The sequence below is a fragment of the Malaclemys terrapin genome, chromosome 21 (assembly GCF_027887155.1).
Source record: "Malaclemys terrapin pileata isolate rMalTer1 chromosome 21, rMalTer1.hap1, whole genome shotgun sequence".
Taxonomy (NCBI): Eukaryota; Metazoa; Chordata; order Testudines; family Emydidae; genus Malaclemys; species Malaclemys terrapin.
The window spans coordinates 8,515,643-8,540,745 of NC_071525.1; the positions used below are offsets into that span (position 1 = coordinate 8,515,643).

General features: G+C 42.4%; 1 protein-coding gene across 3 annotated transcripts in view; it reads left to right on the top strand.

Moving 5' to 3' along the window:
* PI4KB (phosphatidylinositol 4-kinase beta) overlaps positions 1-25,103 on the top strand; it is a 60,795-nt gene that overhangs the window by 23,104 nt on the left and 12,588 nt on the right. For 2 of the 3 annotated variants that reach the window (XM_054010422.1, XM_054010420.1), the window contains exons 4-5: positions 19,023-19,067; positions 24,838-25,065. In XM_054010422.1, coding sequence (XP_053866397.1) covers positions 19,023-19,067; positions 24,838-25,065 — 273 coding nt within the window. The remainder of the gene's footprint in view (positions 1-19,022; positions 19,068-24,837; positions 25,066-25,103) is intronic. The other variant, XM_054010423.1, reaches the window with a different exon arrangement.

The following is a 25,103-nucleotide window of genomic DNA, read 5'->3' on the forward strand; positions in this document are numbered from 1 at the left end:
GAAGTATTAATTATGTCAGCTGAACACAGCCCGGCCGATTAGTGGTTAAAAATGTCCTGTTTTCCCAACCCTGCGAACTCGAACTCGCATGTCATGAGCCAAGGGGACGGCACCATGTGGGCAGGGTAAGTGAATGTTTCATGTCCCTGACAGTTCACTGTTTGGTAGAAAACAGCTGGCTGACAGAAAGCAGGACACGTGGAGGTCTCCTTAGCTCACACTGGCTGCAGCTGCTCACATAATGGAAACTGAAGCTTTCATCTATAATTTATGTAAAGCTGCACTGAGAAGAGTTTCTCTTGGCAACGTTTAAAACCTATTTCAGTCCAGAGGCCACGCAAGCCTTTTAAATGGTGTATGGCAATGGAGGAGGCCTCCGCTATCCAGGCTCTTTAAAAACGTTCCCAGCTTTAGAACGTTCAAGAGGCTGGTTAAGATCCTCCGTTTTCTGTTTAAATTCCTAGAAACATTATTGTCTGGTGTTAAAACAGCCAAACTCCTATGAAAACAAACTCTCCTGCAGACTGTCAGATGGTTTTAAGAGGCAGCTATTTAATGTTAAGTAATTCTCAGTCACTCCATCTTTGCACTTGGAACAGTGTCAGCGTATGGGGCTAAGGTGTCTTTAAGCCCCCCCACCCCTCCTCTGTATTCTGGGGCCGTGCAGAGCCCTGCCCCATGGGTGCAAGTATGCTCTAACTTATGCTGCATTTTCCATGGCTCCTAGGAAGCTGAGAAAACTGTAGCGCAGTGCACTCCAACTAGCTCCTCAACATACACTAGGTGCAGGGTCCTTCTAGAGCCCTGTGCAGGGGGATCTTGGGGGGTGGGGGGCGGTTGTTTCCAGCCTCTTTGTGCCACTAGAATGGCATAGAGCATTAGCATAAATGAGTATTGGGCCCAGAGGCTCTAACTGCCCCAGTGAATTGCTGCTATTCTTAAGATTCTGTTAGGAGAATTTGACCAGTACTGAGTGCCTGCAAGCACTGACCCAGGTGGATGAGGAGCGGAGGCAGCAAAGTCTCCACCAATAACGTGTCACTCTCCACTTCAGCCCTTGCTGACTTCATTTAACTTGGTCATGAACCATAAGAAATATACTTTAATCACGCCCCATGAGAAAGTTTCTCTGCCTTTTTTCTGACTCCTCTACATTCTTTCTTTTTCGAGGTTGCAGAACGGGATTATGAAATGAAAACTTGTTTTGGGATTAACATTAAGAAGGATCATGACTGAGCTTTCCTTCAATTCTGATCTTATTGACGATGCCCTCATCCAAACATCTGGTCCTACACTGGCATCATCCTGTTGGGGACATTCATTAAATATTCAGATTTGCCTCGTTTTTAAACCTGTAAATACCTCAGATGTGACCAGGCCAGGGATAAAGTATTCAGTTTTCACCAATTGGCCTATACTATGATCAAAATCCTTCTGTAGCACTATAAACCTACACCTGGCTTTACAAACTTAAATGCAAGCATGTCATATATATATAAGACAAATTCAGGACAGCGGTTCAGGAGAGAACAGGTGTGGGGGATGGAATGGAGCGCCAGATTTTTGAGAAAAGTAAATCAGTCCGTTAGCTCTAATCAGGTCTAGGAGAATATTTAAACTAAAAACAATGGGAACTGACTAACTTCAGCACTAGCAAAAAGCCTGCAGGAAGAACTGAAACAGTGGGATAATTAATGATCTTGTGGTTTGAATAACGATGAATCTATAATTCAAAGATTATTATTGCCCAGCCATCCTTGTTTATGGACCCTTAAATGAGACGCACGTTCATACTGCTTCTGGTTTACTCAAGCCTCTGTCGGTACCTTCAGTTCTGGATTAAGCTCGTCCAGTTTAAAGCAGGCGTTAATACTTTTTTTATTTTAAATGCATTCCTTTTAGAACGTAATCAGGCGGGATGTTAGTACAATCCGATCAGTTGCCAAGCAATCTGGTGCCAGCATGCTTCACAGGTCTGGCTAGTGCGGGTTGAATGAGAGACTGGAGTAGAGAGCACTTCTGGAGCTCAGAGGCATGGTGCTACAACCCTGTTGGTAAACAAGTATGTAGGAATTAGCACAGTAACCCTAGAGATAAGGGTTACCTTGATTTTTATGGTGAGACAGTTGGGTTTCTTTACATCGCTGTAATAAATCACCATTTCCGCCTAGCTTTGGGATAGGAAAGCACTTCCTGTTCCTCATCTTAAGTCCAAGTCTCTGTCCCCTAATGGCTTCCTTACAGATGAATGCCATAGTATCTTGTGAGCATGTCAAATAGGGCTAGGGGGCCATGATGGAAAGCAGATGGGTTCTTTTACTCCCTGGAATATAAACCACATATCCTGTTAATTGTCAGTCATCAAGAAATCCTGTAACTAGATCTTTATTCCCGCTGTCTTCCCCTGCACTCCATTCCCTACCTCCCCCTCAAAAAAAAGATTTCAGAAGGTTTGGTTCTTGAAAATATTTGATTTTTATTAAAATATTCTTTCCACTAACATTGAACAATCATGCAAACGGTTTTGAGGTGTCTTCTAAACTAGAAGGTTGGGAATTTTCCAGCACTGTGACTTCCTCATGCCTCTTTGCCCTTTAACCAGAACTGTCTCTTCCTTGTGGGAAAGACCTGCTGGGCTGTAGTCCACGAAAGCTTATGCTCTAATAAATTTGTTAGTCTCTAAAGTGCCACAAGTCCTCCTGTTCTTTCTGCTTTCAAGTGTTCATTTAAATATACGTGCTTGTTTCACTTCGGGCCAGTTTGAGCTCTGGTGTAGTACGTGCAGCTCCTGTTGCAGTCAGTGACATTATGCCAGGGATGAATTTGGCCTTTCGTGTGCTGCTACCTGAGACTGTAGCATTTTATTACTGCATACAGGTCTTTCAGTTAAGATCTTCTTGTTCCAGTTGTCACGTCATGCTGTATAACCTCAGTACTAACCATACACGAGCTGCATTATTTCAAGTGCTCGTGCTTGTGTTTCTTTTTAATTCTTGCCAGGTGGTGCAGGCAAAACTGAACCTCATGACAAGTTTTAATGGTATATGTTTTATCCTGTATTTGTTTTCCTTCAACGAGTGTGTGGGCTTTTGTAGCAAAAAGCTGCAAGGCTGAATTGTCACTTTGAATCCTTCTGGCTCAGGGAACAGACTGAGTTGCTGTTGTCTTCTCCGTTCCTGGAATCTTTTCCTTGGCTTTCCCTATTAGGTATTTCTGATGCTTTCACCACCACGGGGACTCTAGGTTAGGGTGACCAGATGACAAGAACAAAATATCGGGACACATTGGGGGGGGGGGGCGCCGCTGAAGTGCAAAAAATAAAAAAAAAAAAAGCTGGAGTGCAAAATATTGGGACAAATGGCATCCCGACCATACATCGCTCAGGACGCTGGACAAACTACTAAATATCAGGACAGTTCCGATTTTATCGGGATGTCTGGTCACCCTCCTCTAGGTTTACCTGCTCGCCAGCTCAAATGAGCATCAGTACTGTCTGTATTTGGACACTGGTTACAGTTACTTAATGTTCCACCTGAAGAACTTGAGACCTGGACACACGATCACTTGCTGTAACTTGATTCAGAAGCAGAAACAGAAGACAGTGGAATACTGTCCAGTGCTGCATTCATAGAAAATAGTCTGAAATGCCGTTGTTGGGCACATGCAACCTACAAAATGTCTGAGAACATCCTGTAACATGACAAGATTTCTACAGTCTTCCCAGCGAAGAAGCCATACGATACAGATGCCCTACAGTTTCAGAGATGTTGCTATTATCTATCTCTTCACAATGTAGGTCTCGGTTGGAATTTTCCATTGAGTACTGGCTACAAAAATTCTGCTTGAACAGCGTTCATGCACCCGAGATGGATTCTCTGCTCCTTTTGCTTGAGGGGACTCTTCTTTGCCCACTCCTCTCCTTTGTCATGGTCATCACTGTCCTTCCTGTCACTTGAGTTTGCAGCCGTGATGTCTCTTTTTCTTCCTTTACGTCATGTCCAGTATTCCTCCCTTCCTCTTTATCCCTGCTGGAAATCGGAGGTGCCAAGGTGGGGCCAGGAAGCAATGTGATGTGCCCTCCACAAACTGGGAACCTACTAACCAGTTCTCGGTGCCAAATGATGATTTATTGATGGGCAAATTGTCCACGGTCTACAGCACCTATAAATCAGCCTTGTAAAATTCTACTTGCTGAGGATAAGTATATTGTCCTCATAAAGAGTTGGCAAGTAAATTTTGTGTCTGGGCTGGAAAATGATCCTGGGAGTTGTGTTAGCACCGGAGCGCACTGTTGATAGTGGAAAGAAATCTGTTTCTTTTGCATCACCGTATTTGCTGACAAGAGAATTTCAGTCTATATCAAACACCATTTGGAAATCATGCTTGCTTATTCAGCCATGACAATGGTTCTCAGAAACTCCAAGTCACAATTTAGGTCTAATTTTTTTAAGGACCCCTCCCCGCCTTTTCCTCAGTTGAAACATAAGGGATAAGTGTCTTGCCGTCTTTTCTGGCTCCGCAACCTTTGTACAGGGAGATCTGCTTGCTCCATTTCTGCAAGAAGAGTTGCTGGGGTGACAACTCTGGGAATGATGTCACCCTGGTGGGGCAGAGTCAAGAGAGGCTATTGCTTGCTGACTCAGTGAATGTGTCAAATTAACTGGGGGAGTAAGATCTCGTCACCAAGCAGAGTTTCCCGAGTAGCAACAAGGTGGATTTGGGCAGTTCTGTTGGTAAAGAAACAAAGAGTTCTGGCCAGAGCTGACTAGAGTGAAAGCTCTGTTTCTTAGGAATTTCTAGCCTTTTGTACAAGGGCTTAGTGTTGTGTTGCAAACAGCTATTACTGTTTGCAAGTGGAAACCAGCACGTCTCGTGTCATTTGGTTAAATTTCAATAATATTGACCCCAGGTAAGGCATTTTATTTTTTTGGGAGGTGGGAAGTTATAATAATAATAATATGGCGCTATCCTATCTCCTAGAACGGGAAGGGACCTCGAAAGGTCATCGAGTCCAGCCCCCTGCCTTCACTAGCAGGACCAAGTACTGATTTTGCCCCAGATCCCTAAGTGGCCCCCTCAAGGATTGAACTCACAACCCTGGGTTTAGCAGGCTAATGCTCAAACCACTGAGCTATCCCCCCCGTGAAGGAAGTAATCTCATCTGCTGGTGAGATTCATTTCTTGGCTTTGTTTAAATAAAACAAGTTTTGTTTTTTGTTTTCTCAAATCTCTGCCATAAGTCTAATAGGATTTACTGTAAAGATGCAGACCATTCTCCTGAGTGTCCTTAGAAATGGGGTTTGTTGCAAAGGTAAAAAAATGCTTCCCTTACAATATGTAAACATGTCTGCATCAGTTTCCTCGTGAGCTTCCGTGTAGCTAGAGCTGGCGAATACTTTGTGAATAGTATCAGTGGTAGTGCTACATTAACCAGTTCTACAATATTTTGGTATAGGAGGCAATGGGTAGGGCTCAACTCTTGGTGATCTGCACTCTGTGCTCGAAGAGAAGGGGCTGACAATGCTGTGCTGACAGTCCTCGTTTTCAGCACCTCCTAATATTTCTACTTATCATTTATATTTCATCTTTGTACTTCGAAAACACCGTACATACGTTAAGCCATACAGCTCCCCTCTGAGGTAGGTAAATAAATGGACTCCATCTCTCAACAACTGTGCCAGTTCTCTTGATTTTGCCAGTCCAGGGTTCCAACAGCATCCACTGGGATTGAAGTTCTGATCTTCCACATTAGCTCTTCTGTTGTCCCACAATCCTGACCCTCTGCAACCCTCTTCCATTCCAGTCTTCTCTCTAAACTCCCAGCCCTTCCAGTGCGCCTCACTCCTGATTTCCGCTAAGCTCTTTGAGAGATGGACATTCTTTTTGTTCTGAGTTTGTACAGCGGCTAGTACAATTGAATCCTGGGCCCCATTGCAATACAGGTAATAAATAATCTATATATATCACACCACTGAATTGTGATACTTCAAACTGAGCAGTGATTTTTTTTTTTGAGGAGAGAGATGTGGACATAAATCACTAAGAACATAGTTACTTCTTTCAGAGATGAGTTCATGAGTTTCAGAGGGTCTTTTTTTGGAACGACAGTATGTTTTAATAAAAAAATAACTTGGGCCTTGTCTAAAGTTACTAAGCAGTATTTTGTCTTCAGTATCATGTGACATAATGAGAGAGCGCTTGTGATGAAGGACAGTGCTGCACTTTGTTAGGCTATGCAAAAAAGAGATCCAACTGAAATTCCTCCTAGAATCTTTGTCATGGAGAATAGCAGCAAAGTAATCTTTTTGTATGGCTCATTCACTCCCTCGCGCCTGTCCCTCCTCCTCCTCCTGCCACCCACACGATTCTAAAAACCAGAGAGCAAAAGGATTCTGATTTTTCATTCTAATTCAGTAAATTAAAACCATCTAATCTAAATGGAAATTTTTTCGTTAACTACAGACCTGCCCAAGCTCTTACTATGAACTAGGAGTTGATGGTTCCTGGGTCCTCTCAGAATCTGTTCCTAATTTAGTTTGCTGCACATAAAACAGAATGTTTATTGGAGCTGGTTCAACTAGTAAGGTAAAATTTTAAGTAGAAAACTGCTAGTTGAGTAATAGTTAAGAATCTAGGCTGGCTGCCAAGAAAAAGTATTGAAAACCAGAGCTTTTAAATGCCAGTTTCTCTGCAGCTGGTTAGAAACATTTCAGCTTGGTATGGCAAAGTAGCTCAGAGCTTTGGAATAATACCAGTTTGAAACTAAATGTGCAGGCATTGATATCGGTATCTTAAGCACCATTAGCAATATTTTAAGTGGGGCTACAGGGTTGTGTAAATACAAATCTCTCTGCACTTTAGATAAAAACTAATCCTCTAGAAGTATTCTAAATCGAAAACCTGCTTTTTATTAGTTGTAAACATTCTCTTGCTTTTCCCCCGCCTTGCTGTCCTAGCATCCATGATCTGGTTCCCCGTCCCCTTTTAAAACAAAGGACATTAGTCTTGCAATGCATCATAAACATATAGGGTGACCAGACATCAAATCTGAAAAATCGGGACAGGGGATGGGGGTGGGGGGTAATAGGAACCTATATAAGAAAAAGACTCAAAAATCAGGACTGTCCCTATAAAATTGGGACATCTGGTCACCCTAGTACAACAATAAAGGTTATATGAACAGTAAGGAAAGGGAGGAAGTGTGCCTTGGTGTTATGGTGCAGGAGACAGGCATGGGCAGGAGAACTCAGTTCTGTTCTGCTAGTGTCCATGTGACCCTGGACAGGTCACTCAACTGCTCTGTGCCTCAGTTCCCCATCTGTAAATTGGGGACGCACTTGGAGCCATACCATGCACTTGGTTGGAGCCTCTAGGCGCTACCATAATACAAATAATAATGGTCAGATGGCCACTTCTAATTGGGGAGAAGGTGCTAGAAGTACCTCTAGGGGTATCAAGACGACTTGGGTACCTCGATTACATAGTGCACAGTTATAAATGTTGAGATTCTTGCAGGAAGGATTCCTGAGAAGTGAAAGTGTCCTTTAAATGAAACCAGGCATATCTAGCTTTGTATGTTTTACAAAGATCACTTACATTATTTTTCACTGTCATGATGAGCTGTGTTCAGTGGGTAGAAAACTTATGCTGAGCATTATTCTTAAACGTTGTGAATCTCTACAAGTGCGAGCCTAATGCTATAAAATCATAAGCAGTTCATTAAAAATAAACCTAGAATTTGATTTGGAGTCTCCCCTGCAGAGAGAAATACGTGGTGAAAAGAAACAGGCAAAAGGCACTTGTAATGAATGGTCAAAGGCTGCAAGTGTCCAGGAATGTGCTATGAAACTTCAGATTTTTATGAGAAAGTCCAGGGGATTTAATGTTCAAGGCTTCTTGTTGCCCTGGTGATAAATGTGGATATTTACCAATGGTTCACAGGTGTGACACCTATACCTCTGAGTTGCTAGGGAGAGGAGTTGGCTTTTGGCCTGCTTTGAACGCACTCATTTTCCCGCTGTTTTGTTTTCTAAAGCAATTTCCTGGCAGGCTACCTGAAGGTAGGCTGGCAGCACATTAATACAAACGAAGGGAAACTGACCGATATCGAACTGAAGCACCAAGTAATCACTCTTTCACTGGTGGCTGAGCCTGGCGATCTGTGAAGGGCAGAGAATTTCCCCTGCCTTTCTGTGATGCCCCAAATGTGCCTGCTCTGCTAGAATCCACCATCCAGGAATGAACACACAACTGGGACGTCAGATACAACTTCTCAGTTCTGGTTTGGGTGCTTGCAGTCTCGGTACCCCTTTGTGTCCGGAGGATGCACCCAGAGAGAGATGAGTGCTGTGAGGATGGGATGTTTTTCCTGCTAAGGTGCTGCTGAGTTGTAGGTGCCTCTTGTGAGCTCGTTTCACCTGTGTGATAAACCACAGAGGTGAGAGTGGAATCACTGAGATACATCATTGAAGGTTGTTCCTGGATTCTTCCTCTCATCTCCCAAGGTCCCCAGTGACTGTGGTAGAGGAAGTGCTGCTGATTTCCTCCAGACATGTTGGTTTGTGCATGTTCAGGCTTTGTGGCAATGTTCACACCATTTTGTTGTTGGGTTTGGGTTACTAAGAGGGTTTAGGCCTGTACCCCACTTTTACTTCCTTCCATCTCATGTTCAGCATCCCTCTAGAACTGGAGAAGCAAATTCTACCATTTCCTTTCTATTAAACACAGCTGAGAACATTAAAATTGAATGAGAGTAGGTGCTAAGATGTTCTGAGCATCTCAGGGTCATGCCTAAAGTTTGTAAGGTTAGCAAAAAGCTATGCACTGAATTCCACAGCAGTTTTAGTTATCTGCTGTTCGTGTCCAAATGCACTAGATCCCCCTACCTGTGGTGCTTTGACTAAGGTCACAGCTTTGTGTGTCTGATTTCTAATGACACAAGCTAATCCTTCCATGATCTTTAGCCAGCCAAATGACCCATCAGCCATACCCTGCTATGCCCTTTGTTCATCAGTCTAGTCACTTACTCCTTGACTTTCCATTTGATTGTTACATATTAACGCAACATCATGATAAATTTTTCCATGTGTGACACCATCAACTGATACGTGTCCGGCTCCATAGATAAGTAGTGCTACAGGAATCCCATACTGCTCTCATTTCCGTGGCTACCATAACATCATGCCTTGGGGTTTTCAGCCTCCACGCTAGTTTGGGGAGCAGAACCAGATCTTACTGGTGGCCTTGTAAACATGTTTACTAACCCCTCCTCTGGAGGGGAAGATAAATCTATTGGTTTGTGCGTTTGCATATTTGACTCGGGCAGCCCTGTGGTTTATGTAGTCTGCTTGTCATACCAACATGAGCTGCAGAGATGCTCAGTGAAGGGCAATGGCTTAATTAAAAATAAAATGGAAACTCAGCCTTTGAGGAAGTTGACTTGCACTGTGCAGTAGCTGTTCCTTCCCTGAACTAGCATTGGCTCATGTTTCTGTAAGATGTTGCAAACATCTGTTGCATCAGTAAATAAGTCAAATTAGGCCACAGTGCAGGAGTGCAGATACTGACTTTCTGCTCCATTCTGTACCATGCTCAGGACTCCTCGCTTTAAGATTCTGCACCATGGCTTGGCCTTGTAAGAGCAGTGATTGAAGTCATACAATCCACTGACCTTTGTAATCCTGACTTGGGTCAAATAACTGTGGCTAAGAAATAAGGTTCAGTTGTATCTTACCATCACTCCCTTTTTATTACCCCGCCTGAGTGTTGGCTCTTACTAACTTCCCACTCATGGACTATGCTCTGCCAACTCTGCCTTACCAAACCTGTCCCCTCCCACTTGTGACGCCGTGCCTTCTTTTGTCATGCTGCTCCCCTACGTTTGGAAGAAAGCCCATTCTAGTACTCCAAGCAAGACTTGTTCTTCTCCTTCAAGCCTCTCCTAAATCTTCATCTCTTCTGGTAACCTTTCCATGTCTAACAGTTCAACCCTGCTCAGACCTCATATCATTTATCCATTCATTAGGCTCTCATTACACTTCCAAATATTTTTAAAAAATCTTGCAGCTAACAGAACACAAGCCAAGCAAGGTGCAGCCACTCTGTTTATATGTAGTATCCTTTCCCTTTCTGCCTTGTTTTGGCTCTGTAGACTATAAGCTCTTTGAAGCAGGAAACTTGCTCTGTTATTTGTAAGAACAATGAAGCCCACACTAAGGGCACCTATACATAAGATTTTAAAGATTTCATGACCCACAGATTTATATAAACAGAGCCCACATTAATTTGAGTTTTTTTCTGTCTGTATATCCATGTATGTTTAATAGAAGCAGGAAATTGGCTGATAAATAATCTAGACACTGTGCTGACAGTACACATGGTAAACTGGCTTTGCCACAAAACCAAAGCATGAAACGTCTATCTAGTTTGCTTTTTAGAAGCACCGATTTGCCTGGATAGTTTAAACAAGGCAGCAGGTAGTAACTGACTTATTGAATTCTGCCGGTGTGAGGTAATACTTTTATTAGTATCATAGTTCAGTCAAAGCCAATAGAATCTGCTGATTTGTAGAGCACAGGAATTTTCTCATTTCTTCAAGTGAATCGACTCTTAATTGCTTTCCTAGATAAGCATTACATGGAATTGCCCTTTATTTCTATCAAATTCTTTCACCCTCTCCAAAGTTCATTAAATTAAATGAGTTGGATCTGATTCTCCGTGAATGTGCCTGTTCGAATAAGCGTGCTTAGTTTAGTGTGTGCTGGAATCCTGGAGGAATCCACAGGTTTCTAATCCTGTGTTCAGTTCCTCCTTATGCAATCTTGGGCATCCCTTTTTTTCAGTCAGACTGGTTGAGTTTCCCTTCAGAGTTAGGAGATGTCTACGTGGGAAAGTTATACTTGTATTAACTAAGGTGTCAATTTAAATAGAAAGTTATACTGCTGTAACTGCCCATATTCTTAATCCAGAATAAGAGTGGTTTTGTGTGTGTGTTTATTTTATGCCTCTTTGGAAAGGGTTTAACATAAACCAAACAAGCCACGCGTATTCTGGAATAAGAGCTATAGCAGTTTAATTATACCGGTATAATTAAACCGGTATAACTGGTAAAACTTTCCCGTGTAGATGAGCCCTAAATTATGTCTGTCCATCAAAAGGAAGCTGCCGGGATTTGTTAGAATAGCTCTTAACGCTAGATAGTTACTAAATAAGAGTCAGATGTGGTTTGTAATTATCCAATTATCAGATTTTTTTTTCCAAGTTGCTTTAAGGTGAACTTTTAATTTAACAATTCGTATAAAAACACCTGTTAAGTTTTATATTAAAATGTTTTGGTCAAAGTATAGATTTTGTTTGAGCTTTAAAAAGCCAGCTATGGGATTTACCCACCTAACGCCCCTTTGAAATTAGTGGGAGTTGTGTGTTTAAATCCTACTCAAAGGTTGAGGTTTCCAAAGCTGCCTTTAAAACAGCTTTGAAAAGTGCTCATTTAAAATGGTTTCCAATGAGATCTAAACGTCTGGTCCTAGGATGTTTTGTGAGACTGTCAAGGGGAGATTCCTGTTAGTTTTTTATTACATTTCAAATGCACTTTAAAAACAATGGGACTGATGCTCATATGCCCTAAAGTTCCTTTACACTGCCACAGTGGCATTAAAAAGGCTTTAGGATGGATGGGGAGTCGGGCTCATTGCTTTTAATGACTTAAGGTAACATTTTCAAAAGCATCTAAATGACTTAGCAGCCTAAGTCCCATTTTCCAAAATGACTTAGTCACTCTGAAAGTCAGTGGGACTTGCTGTTTGTAAACAGGTGTAGTTACTAACGTCTTGTAGATTACACTGTAGTTTTCATTCTTTGAATGAGGAAATGGGGTAACTTGTAAGCCGTGTAATACAATCCCAGCTGCTGTTGGCATGGGACAGAAGAGGCTGAATGGGAACTGAATTTGGATCTCTGGAGTGCTGGCCTGCTTTTTCTTTCCTCCGTCTTTTACCCAGAAGTTTCTGAAACTCCACGATTCACCCTCTGAGTGTGTCTGTAGTGGCATATTTGCTTCAGTTTATATTTGGTTTTTAAAAATATCACTTCCTTTTAATTTTTGCCGGGATTAAGCAAGTATCGCCTTTTTGCCTTTGATGAGAAAAATTCCACTGACTCAACCATATTATAATTTTCATTCTCTTTGTTGACTCATCCAGACGCTGCCTGTGTGTTTCAACCCGGGTCACAGTTGCTGGAGTTGGCCCATTGTGTGACTAGAAGGAGTCCAGTGTTAAACTCTGCAACAAAGGTTATCACTGTAATGTGGAAGAAGCACACTTTATGGCCACAGCCCGTGAACAGTCAGTTATTCATACTCCAGCCTGCTTAGTACAGCAGAAATATCTCATTAATATATAATTAAAGTCATTGTGCAGTTCAGTCACTACTGGTTTTCAAATTGGTAATGTATTTAAGTTGTGGGTAACAAACATTAGGGCTGCTTTACTGCAAAGGAACTATGGACCTAATCCTATGAGGTATGGGTGCATCTCAACTCCCTTTAGTCCTAATAGAGATCAAAGGATGTTCAGTGCCTTGCAGAATTGGGCAAAGCTCGTTCTGCAGCTTTGCTTTAGAGGTGGAGATCCCATCCTTCTGCTCAAAAGAAAGTGTAGTGTACTCTCCCCCCCGAATACACAGACTAGCAGTTCCTGGTTTTCTGCTTATAAATGGTTAAATGGATACATTTTTCAGTAGGAGGCAAGGTATCTTGCTTTGTAATCCTGGATGCGTTCAGTCTAGAGCACTTCTGTTTCCACATAAAACACTATTTAAACTCCTTTTCTTTGCAGCGGGATTTTCTCTTTAACACGAGAGCCTATTAATTTATAGACTGGTCATTCCAGTCTGATTTTCTAAGTCTTCATTCAAGTTTCAATCGCTTTACTTTTGAAAAATGCTTTTAATAAATAAATAAACAAAACACACACACAACATTGTTTCAGTGAAATCTCTCAATCCTGCATTACAGATCTCTAAAGGTGAAATAGACCCCTCTGCAGAAAGCCAGCGCAAAGACTAAAGCACTACTCTTGTCCTGCTCAGGACCAGTGCATGGCCGTAATTCCATCCTGACTACTTGTGAGAGAGTATATTATTCTTACTGGGCGAAGGTTTTATTTAACTCTTAAAAAGATCAAAAATGATTTGGCGCTGTGCAGTGCAGGTTGTTAGTTTGCAGTAACTTGGTGGTACTTGCGCTAAGAGCTGCTTTTAGCAAGTCACCACCAGGCTAGTTCTTCTGTTAAACGCTTAACGAAGCGAACAGTACATAGGCATATCCTGCAGTGCTCGTTTTGATTTAAAAAACCATGGATATTCAAGCTAGCATCTCACAGTGGTGTCAGGCACCAGGGTGCCTTTTATAAAAGTGGTAATGTGTGGTATTAGGAAGGAATCTACCCATTATAGTATTTAGCTGGTAAGGTAAAGAGATGCTGGCATCTTTGACATCAAATTTCTGAAATAACGAACGTTTCCTGCACCTGGTATCTGAACAGTTATAGGAACAAAGCCCAACTTAATAATTTACTAGATGGACTGTAGCTTCTAGATCAGGGGTTGGCAACCTTTCAGAAGTGGTGTGCCGAGTCTTCATTTATTCACTCAAATTTAAGGTTTTGTGTGCCAGTCATACATTTTAACGTTTTTAGAAGGTCTCTTTCTATACGTCTATAATATATAACTAAACTATTGTTGTATGTAAAGTAAAGAAGGTTTTTTAAATGTTTAAGAAGCTTCATTTAAAATTACATTAAAATGCAAAGCTCCTCAGACCGGTGGCCAGGACCCGGGCAGTGTGAGTGCCACTGAAAATCAGCTTGCGTGCCGCCTTTGGCAAGCGTGCCATAGTTTGCCTACCTCTGTTCTAGATCTTGTGGCACAACAGAGCATTCATCGGGGGAAAGTGATGTATTGGCTATAGGATTTCTCCTGTTTTGGGAGGTGCAGGACAAGAATCCTTTCTTTAACCTCTCTTAGCCCAGACACCCCCCTCCCCACAAGTACTAGTTGCACAGAGTTGGTAGGGTTACCTGCTTTCTAATTGCCGAAAACTGGACCCCCTTTCCCACTTGCTTCTCCCCTCCCCCATCGCTCGCTGCTGTCCCCACTCCCTCATGCCTGGTCGCTGGATCCTCTCCACCTTCTCCCCCCAAACCCCAGCTGGCCTCCCTCTGCTCTGGGGCTGGGAGAGGAGCTGCAGCCTGATGCAGGGCCTGTTGCCTGCCTGCCTGCCCACGAGATGTAGGCAGGAGATGGCCCCAGCTGAGCAGGGGCTGGCATGGGTTGATGACCTGGCACATCCCTCCCCCCCACCCTGGTAACCAGGCTTTTGGTGTCCGGGCACCTGGCAACCGAATGAGTTGGGCAGCAATCCATTTGAGAGAATCTCAGGCTCCTTGTTCATTAATCTGAAAAGACAGGACACAAGTGCCATGTTAGAGCTGGAGGCCAAGGACATATTCCAGTTCCAGGCCTTATTGTGCAGAAATTAGCTGTGTAAGGAGTGTCATCGAAGCTAGTGAGACTACTTGCGTACAGATAGAATGTGTGATAAGGCCTCTCTAGCATGTTTTCCAAGTCTCCAGTGACGCACAGCAGGGATTAGGTCAGCTCAGTCTCTCAAGGCAGGTCGACACACTCTGTTGCCATAGTTAACGAGGTCTGACTTTACGCTGATTTTAGTTAAATTGGTGCGACTTTGTGTGATGCTTTTAAATGGATTTAGACCTGGCTTATATCAGTTTTAGTTTGTCAGTAAATTTACCAGTGCATGCTAAATAGAGATAACGACTTTCCACAGATATGTGTGTGTCTGTTCTGGTTCAACTAAATAGATTTTTAAACTGGTTTGTTTAAACCAGAGCAGTTTTTGGTGCGCAGACAAACTAAAATCTTCTGCGGTAACTATCCCAAGATCGGTATCAAGAAACAGTATTTTCTCTACTTCTACCACTGATTTCCTAATTGCATAATCACATGAGCTCCAGGATGCTTTTTGGTGCTAGCAGGCACAGCTGAGGGGAGATGCTTGAGCTCAGGTTTCCTTTAACCCCAGGCTGGTATTCCACCTGCTTTGCCGTGAGAACACCCAGGTGCTGTTAGGTTTCAGAGTAGCAGCTGTGTTAGTCTGTAGCCACAAAAAGATCAGGAGTACTTGTGGCACCTTAGAGATTAACGAATTTATTTGAGCATGCTCGGGGATCGCAGTCCTCCAATCTATCCTACAATTCCACCTGGACTGCACTTTCTTGTCTAAGTCCTCCCTTGTTCTGCACTGCACTTCAACCCCACATTTGCCTGCTTCATTTCTGCTGCACTTCTACAGCATTTGAACAGAGATGCTACTCAAGAAATCCTTCTCCTGTGCTGCCAGTTGGACAGAAGTTGGCCCCCACCTTCTGGTAAAGCTGTGGTGAGCTATCGGTAAGACCCATGAGAGCATTTCTGCCCAGGAGCCAATGAAGGACAGACCCGTTTTCCTACAGTACACTGTGAATAACTTAATAGAGTGGCCCAGAATAATGCACTGCTAAGAACCATGAAAGAGCCTAGAAATCCATCCCAGCACACGGGCTACTACAGCACCATTGTGGATGCAGCCACACAGGTAGTGGGTGCAAAGGTAGTGCTTTGTAGTAAGGATGCTCCCAAGACTGAGCTAATATTGCAATGAAGACACAGCCTCTGAGACGAAGAGGGCCACTTCTGGGTTTTTTTTAATGTGGACATTCATCTCTTGGGAACTGGACAGAGACACATGGCACCAGAAACGGCCTCAGATGGTAACAACTTTTAGTCTGCACCTGAATTTGTGAGGTAGAGGTGAAACATACCATTGAAACGTTCCATCACCAATTCATATCCAGTTCTTTCTTTTCAGTTGTCTGCTGCAAAAGAGTAATCTGTTTAAATGATCTCTACCTCCCAACTCACCTGTTCATTTAACTTCATCCTGCAGTGAAGTTGTCATGCTGAATGCGGGACCTCAAAATTAATTTACAAGCCACAAGCTCAGGGCTCCAACTCCCCTGTGGGATCCAGGGCAGGGAAAACTGCATGATGAAAGGAAAGGCTCTTCTTCAAATACAGAGCTTCAATAATCAGCAAGTGCAAAACACAGCCTTATGAAGTTGATTGAGCTCTGCTCGTTGTGCGCAGGTTTGTTTGTGTGAAAATCCCTCGTTAATATTCAGATTTGGATTGTTTACCTATTTTGCGCTTTGTTTCCTGAGTTTGAAAGCAAATAGTTGCTTCCTGATGAGTCTTCTGAAGCTGTTGCTTAAAATACACACGCACGCACATGCCCACCCACCATTGTGGCCTAAGAATCGGTAGGGTATTTTTTTTAACGTACTCATGAGGAAGTTATTAATTTAAATGCGATTATTTCTCGAGTAAGATTAAGCCTTGTGGAATTAGCATGTCCCTGTAATTAACATGCTAAAAACAGGTCTGTTTGTTTCTCTTTGGGAAATGAATTATAAAATCAATTACACACCAGTCTCAAGGGTCTGAGGCTCCATTATTTATCTGTCTTTTTGTTTGAAAATAACAGATTGAAGGATTTTAAATGAGGCGCTATAGAAATACTGGTTTTGTTCTTAACCATATTTTATTCAGGAAATCAGAATATTGCTTGCCTTTGAGCCAGATGAAAACCAAAGGGGGAGAGTTTTGCTGAAACATAAACGTTTATTATTATTTATTCAGATTTATACCATAAATAAGAGGGTCCTAGCCAAAACTCTCGGCACCTCTGCCACAAGTTACAGGCATAAAATTAAATTACAGTTGTCGGACCCGAATCCCTAACAAACACAGAACTCCTCTTCCCCCCCGCCCCCCGACAAATCTACACCCTATCCTCTGCAGCAGTCCATGCAAATTACTTCTTGAGATGTGCACTGAAGGTCAACAGACTCAGGTTTGTTTGGGGCGGGGCGGTATGGAGCTCATCTCAGAGCTGAAGGCCCCTCATGGAAAGTGCTCTTCAGGTTCCCCCTTAAATCAATGGGGGGGGGGCAGCTTTGCTCATGGCAACGTTGGCAGTATGGCGTGAGGAAAGAGGTGGTGTCTCAATTAGAAAGATCTCAGGCCATTTGTGGATTTATAGGCCAAAGTAAACACCTTAAACTCAACCCGGAAACCATTAGGCAGCCAGTGCAGACCACAGAGCGGTGGTGTCACGCAGTGCTGCCTGCTTATAAACAGGTCACCGTGTTCTGCACCCTCTTAAATTTCTGGATTGGGTGATGGTGTCAGCACATCTTTGTGGAAATCACTTCTATTCTACAGGAATCGGCGTAGAGGAGAGGTTGCCCTGGTTTTGGCCTCCTGAGGCCCATGTTGGCAGCATTCCAGGAGACCATGGGCTGCACTCAGTTTGCATGAAATGGAGCCAATTGCAGCTAAGATATGCCGTGTCCAGACCATGTGTCAAGTATAGACACATGGTCTGGACACGGCATATCTTAGCCAGGTCTTTAACAAGTTCCTATTGCAGCTGTCAGAGATGGTTTGGAAGCTGTCTGGATTTCTGTCAAGCTTGGGCAGTCTCTCCAGTGAATGGGGTAAACTCTGGAGGCCTGTCACCGTCTGCTGGGTTGGGTTCCAAGCATGAAATTGCTTTGGAATTTCTTCTTGCGGTGTGAGGTGGGGAGAAAAATGACTAGGAGTTCTGTTCAATTACCAGAACTGCTTGGTGATCTGTCGCTGCCAGTGTCCCAGTTGCCTTGAGCACCCTTGCTCTGCAAGAATGTGTAATCTAGGCTGTATTTGCACTTAGCTCTGTGGGGTAGACTAGTTGTTCATTTATATTAATGTTTCTGTACCCTTCTGCTGCCTCTTGTTTTTCACTTTTGGAAATTGGAAAGTTATGGGGACCGTAAAATGACTAGAGACCATGGCAATGTAAACTACAAGATTATGCGCAGACTGTGTTATGAATATAAAGAATCAAACAACCGATGTTAAATTGAGGTCATCTATCTACTCAGGAATGATTTGTGATAGAACCTAAAATAACCATTACAGCAGCTACACAAAATTTGTCCGTCCGCTGCAGAGAAGTCTGATTAATAGTTTGTGTTTGTGGCCCTGCTGATGCAAAGGTTTGCTGATAGTATGGTGAAACTACTTCTTCAGTATACTTGTCTCCTGATTATAATTCTGCCTCGCCAACTCGATTGAGCAAATGGCTTAATTGTTGGGTTTTTTTAGGCTGGTTCTAGGAGAAATTACCATGAGGATAATTTTCTAGTGAAAAAACTGTCTACATTAAAGTACTCAATGGAAAATTAGAGATGAATGCAGTGGTGGAGGAAAGGTTTTGCTTTGATTGTGAACTGTTTTGGGTATGCTTGTTTTGCGTGCAGCACCTAGCATAGTAGAACCATGATCCTTGATTTGGGCCTCTAGGCATTACTGCATTTTAAATAATACAAACTTATTTGGACGCTACGACAGCTATTTGATAGTACTAATATGTTTTGGAGAATCTGGAGTACTTTTGACCTTCATTTTTGTGTGATGAAGTATTTTGGAAAGATTTTGACTAATGAAAATAAAGTCATTTGACACTGTTTACAAGATTTCAACAATAACAGACCTAATCTAATCAGATCTAACTTAGATTGTAAGATCTTTGGAGCAGGGAACCCTGGATGTGTTTGAAAAACTTCATGGACATATATGGCATTATACTAGTAATAAATCTAGATTCATAAAGTTTATTGCAGGGTCCCTTAACCTCGATCACTCTATATTATCCAGTGACCATAGTAAAATAAGATTCTGTTTATCAGATTTTGCAATTTCTTATTAAAGGTTAGCAAGCGTGGTTTTTTTTTAAATAAATGAAAAATGGTCTTATAAAATTGGAGCTAAACTATTGCCTTTTCTCCCCCTTCTTTCTTTCTTTATTTTTCTAAAAAAAAAAAAAAAAAAAAAAAAAAATCCTTTCATCCTTTTCCCAGGAATTCTCATCGAGTACGGAAAGTCTTGATAAATCATTCTGTTCCGTAAGTTTGGCCAGTTTTGTTCTAGTGGCTGGGTTGCCTGGCTTCCTTATTTTGCAGCAGCATTTCCTCTGTGTCCTGAAATACTAATCTCTGGTCACCTGGCAGAGCTCTGATATTAAGCCACTCCATGTAGAACACTGCATTTTTGCAAGAGCAGTTCTATGCCAGCATTTTATACCCAGTGCATGCATTCTATTGGCTGAGTCCTCGAGCTGTAGCAAAGTTCTGCTATCCTGTCTTATGCAGAGGCAAAACAGAGAAGTTGATAACATTTTGATCTGAACACGAGAATAACATTTGTCCAGTTTATGCTTTTCAGTAGCCTGCAGTGAAATACAAGTTAAACAGAGCTTTGGGAATTTTTGCTTGTACAATTTTGACTAAAGCAAACAAGAAGTCATGAGGGGGCCTGTAAGTTAGATATTGTAATTCGTCAATAAATACCCAGCTATGGAGATACAAAAAATTAAAAGCTTCAACGCAGGTGAATAATCTGGCTGATGATACTGACTTTTGAATACTCATTCAAACCCGTCCGTGTGTATTCTCCCCTCTAGTTAGAGGAAATGCTGTTTCCTTAAATTTTCTTACAAGTTGTCTGCCAGATGGAATTTAATTTGCTCTTTCCACAAAAATCAGTTTTCTTTCTGTCTGAAATTCCTTTAGATCAAAACGGATGTTCCCTAATAATTCTTCTCTTATTATGAAACATTTTTCATTTTTAATCAAGGGCATCTCTCTCTCTCTAATTTGTACCATTTTCCTAACAGTGCACATTCTCACTTTGGGATTCATGATTGGCTTCCCATGTATTGACTATGTAGTCCATGATCAAAAATCACTTATCGAGCGCTGTGGGGTTTGTCTTTTTAATATAATTATTTACAGTGTCTTACATACCATTTTGTTAGTCAAATAATTTGAAATTTACCTGACTGTATCTTGCTCCTCTAATGAGTAGATTTGAAGTCTTATCGTGTTCTAGGATTATTTCCACAGTTGCTGTGTGTGAAACGGTAAGAAAAGGATGGTAAATGAAACCTTACAGTGGGCTCATAAAGTGACTCAATGCTGTTCTTGTACAACCAATTTAGAAGCATCACACTGAACTGGGTTGGCATTTATTGATATACTAAGCCAACCTTAAAATATATACCAAGGATGATAGGGTCTTCTCAAGAGCCAATGCTTAGAGAAGTGGTGACTGGGAGCCAGGACTCCTGGGTTCGGTTCCTAGCTCTGCCACTGTATTGCTGCGTGACCTTGGGTCGCTACATTTTTCTATTCCTTATTTTGTCTGAAAAAGAGGACAATACTTAAATACCTCCATAGGGTTGTTAGAAGGCTTAATGTTTGCAAAATGCCTTCAGATCCTTGGATAGAAGGGGCTGTAGAAGAGCAAAATGTTTTCTATATTTTATAGTGATAGTTGTTACTTTCATATCAGTGCTTTCAGTTTTATAGTTCTCACATCAATGTTGCCTGAAGCTTGTGAGATCCACTTACCATTTAAATGCTTCTTCTGTAACCTGAAGGGACTCAGTGTGGTGTTGGCTTCTGCCTTTCTCCCTCAGGAGAAAAATCTATTTTTCAGGCTTCACTAATCATGGTTATTCATGTCATGCTTGAACATGGCAGACCTTTATTGTAGCCAATCAGACTCTTTGCAAACATTTATGCCCTATTTATAAACCAGCTGCAGACACCTGTGCCTAGCTAATTTGCCTATAGTTTTTATACACATACACATGCACGTGTCTGAGATATGTGGTATTCCTGATAATTAATCTTTTTAACCTTGAAATCTAGTGGCAGTGCACAGCTAGCTGGAAGAGTCCAGATGCCCTGTAGAACATCCGTTCTAGTCTATGCACCATTGCTCTATTTCTGTAAAGGCCCGTGCCCTGCTTCTTGTGCTACACACCATCTGTAAATATTGTCTAGCTTTCAGTGGATCAGGTAGGAGTCTCTACCAGTTTAGTAGTGGAAGTGAAAGAACATGTAATATGATGAGAAACTGGATACAACTGAGATTCTGCCGGGTATAGCTGTGAGACAGCACCTGTGGTGTTGCTTATTTCTGGCACCAAAAAGATATAAACTGGAGGGAGCTCAGAAAAAAAGCAAAGAAATGTGGTGAGGGAGACGGGAGGGGGATTGAATTGAGGAAAGACTAAGTGTGAAGTCCGTATAGCCTGACGAAGTGGGATCATAGCAATCTACAAATGTTTGAATACACACGCCAAGGAGCAAGAGAGAGGAATTGCTTAGAGTGGACCGAATGGGATAGGGCTAGGATGGGGATATGGGGATGATGATGGAGACAAGGAAAATATAGATGGAGCATTGGGAAATGCTTTTTGACAATAAGATCTCTTAGAATTGCAGAACATAAGAATGGCCAGACTGGGTCAGACCAAAGCTCCATCTAGCCCAGTATCCTGACTTCTAACAGTGGCCGATGCCAGGTGCCCCAAAGGGAAGTGGGGAGACCCCCACTGCTTGGGACACTAAAACTAAACTGGGCAAAAACCCTGGGGAAGGGACAACCTTCTGTGCAGGCTGAGAGGCTGGAGTAGATGGTACTTATATGAAATTAAAGATGAAAATGACCTACGATTCCTTAGGGAAGGAACATGCTTATGAGAGGACAGTTGTTAAAATAGATGACCCAAGCACTGCTCCCCAAACCATTTTCATCCTAACTCCTGAGCAGACCACAGGGCTTGCTCCAGATCAAACCAAAATTATCTCCCCCCTCCCCCACCCCCATCCCCACACAACCTGAGCATAGCAAATGTCTGGTTCTGATCCCTGCAAGACATTGTCCTGAGTGACCTTAGCATGTCCGTTCTCTGAGGTGTGTTTATAATTGGAGTAAGGCCCATTGTGGTTATTCAGCAGCATCCAGACCTAAAATGTCATGGTTTAACTTAGGCAGGTTTTTTTAGGGGACGGAGCGCGTTTTAAAACGTCATCAGTTAAATGTGGTGCTGTAGTATCAAGTAAGCGTCTATATTGGCCCAGGGAGTACTAGCATACTTAACTATGCTGAGAACCTGAATGAAGGAGTAAGGTTTCACTTCCACCTCTCTCTGCTTGGCCTCAGAAGTTAGTTTAATGTCATGATCCAGTGTCAGGTAAGCTTACTCTTTACTTTCTGATGCTGGAAGGCAGGGCTGCATCGGCTTAATTCAATCTGTCGGACCTTTCTGCGGTTCAGTGTCCGTTATATAGAGACGGAGCTTAGGTTACGGGTACCATTCAAGGTCAGTGACAGTGTGGATCCAGCTGGGTGTTTAAATTTTCCAAAATGGCCTCTGTAACAGGACGCAAGGGAGTGATTAATTTTCCATTGTGTGTATATCTCAATGAGTTGCTTGGCACTCAGGAACTTAGCAATAACAACCAATAGGGAGGGCATTTCCTGGCAGTGCACCACTGACTGGAGGAGTTGAGGGCCTGAGGTTGCTCCGAAGGTCCATAATCCAGACAAACTTCCAGGAACTATCTATGCAATGTTGTTGTAGCCGTGTTGGACCCAGGATATTAGAGAGAGAAGGTGGGGGAGGTAATATGTTTTATTGGACCTACTTTTGTTGGCGAGAGAGACAAACTCTCAGGCTTATGTAGAGCCCTTCTACTGAGAGCCTAGAACTTCTGAGTTCTCTTCCTGTCTGACAGTAGCTTTGTGCAAGTCACTTCCCTTCTCTCACTCTGCTTCCCTCTTCCTAAAACAGGGATGATATGTAACTTTGTAAATGCTCTGAGCTATAGATAAAAAGTGATTTAAGTGCCAAGCGTTCGCTCACTTGAGGGGCTGTGAAGCTTAATTGGTTAATGTTTGCGAAGTATTTTGTCAAGGAGAAACATCGTATGAATGCTAAGTATTAAACAGTTTAAAAACCAGGAAAATATAAGATGTTGAATTGATGAGCTGAATTGTGCATTGCCATAGATGTACCAGTGCTCTCTCCTTAGCAGACCAAGACTTGAACAGTCCTCTTGAGGAAAGCAGGGTTTCACTCTTAGCATGCTGTTATGTTTATGCAGCTCAGAGTTCCATTCACTAATTCTCCTATTGGACACAATCATAAATCACTACTGCAGTAACTAGGTTTTATTGAATATCTCACTAGCGTGTGCAATGCATGAAAGTTTCAATATGCATAAACTATGCTGCTTGATTTTTGTATGTGAAATTATCAGATGCACACACGCCAAAGATGAAAATTGACTTGAGCCATGAGGCACAACGAACTTTACAATAGTAGCAATAATCATAATAAGCTATTGCAGCATTTTGGGGTTTTGGTTGAAACAGCCCAAAAGATTCTGTGGAAAAGGTGGATGGCTTCAGTGTCATGGATACTTCTGGAGGGTTAGAATATTTGTTTTGACCAGTTTGCACCTAGCCCTGCAGTGAGTATGTTAGCATCAGGGTGGTGGTCAGGAACAAGAAGGAACAAAGCTACCAGAAGTGCAGAGAGGTAGTTTCTGTATAGTGGAGTCAGGATGCCAGGCTGAAAGGTAGCATACAGACAGGGTTATTCTACTTTGGATGGGGGTTGTTAAAATAGAAGATGGGACCTACATGATGCAGTTCTGATGTATGTATGTTAAAGGACCTAACATCGGATGGCGCAGAGTTTTTAAATATTCATTCTATGCCTGGTGGTCGCAATTGATCATGTTTCCTTGGATGCTATTTCCTCCTCTCGCAAGGACACCTATACTTTGTTAGCCAGCGTAGCTTGGTGAGGGAAAGCTGCTGTCTTCAGGAGGGTGACCATTGACTGCTTTATAGCGTGAGGTGCTACACTTACATTGAAGCATGAAAGCTTTTTGATGTGGACTACAGACAAAAACTAAACCCCTCTGCTCTTCCAGGGGATGGAAAAGGACATTAATGTTAACTAGATGGCTATTTTTCTTTTTTACCAACTTCACTTAGTCTTTCATAGTTCTAAAAGGTGCTCTGTTATAAATACCTTTTCCTTTGCGCTCTTTTCCCATGCTACATAGCTTTTGCATGTGCATTTCTAGCATGATTGGTGATGGGGGTGCTTCACAGCTTTTAATTCTGTCTTTAATGGCAAAATTCAACCGTCAATGGCTACCATTTCAAGTTACAGTTCAGCCGCTCAAAATGAGTAGAACCCTGTTTAACCTGCAAAATGCAGCAGCCCCATTCACAAATGTGTTAATGGTTAAAAGCTTTAACCTGCACTTTAAGCTTGAAGTTTAATCCCCCCATAAAATGGTCAGAATTCTGAGAAATATTCCCCAGATTTTGACTTAAACAATCCAACCTGGCAAAGTAACTGTGTGAGGCTGGTAGAATTAGAGAAAAAGATCTGGGCTCCCTCTAATGGCTCTCAAGGAGTAGAGACTTTACACTGTTGCCAGATCTGTGCTGTTGCAAAGATAGATGAATAAGTGAACAAAAATAACCATGTTAAGTTAGCTCCACAGTGGGATTGTGGTGCGAAGATTTTTATCCCAGTGGAAATGGCCAGTTTCAAGGTGAGTGAAATGCTCTAGGGAGGTTCTTGTGTTCAATATACATACTTTTCTAGTGTCCTGTTTTACAGATGATCACCTGCTCCTTATATTCACAAGAGCATCAGACAGGTAGTAGAAGCTTTTCTTCCATGTGCAATTTATCCCAACAATTTCAGGCTGACTCCTAATTGTAGAACTATGGGTATCTTACACACACAACTGTCGCCTTATAACTCTCTTCTCCCGCTTCCTTAAAACATTTTAGCCTGTCAGACTTGCCCCCGAGAGAGAATTCATCAAATCCCTCATGGCCATCGGGAAGAGACTAGCCACTTTGCCCACCAAAGAGCAGAAGACTCAGCGTCTTATCTCGGAGCTGTCTTTACTTAACCATAAGCTTCCGGCACGCATCTGGCTTCCCACAGCTGGCTTCGACCATCACGTGGTGCGGGTGCCCCACACCCAGGCGGTGGTACTCAACTCCAAGGATAAGGTAAGAGTGGCTGAGCAAGGAAGGGTAATTCTCTTGAA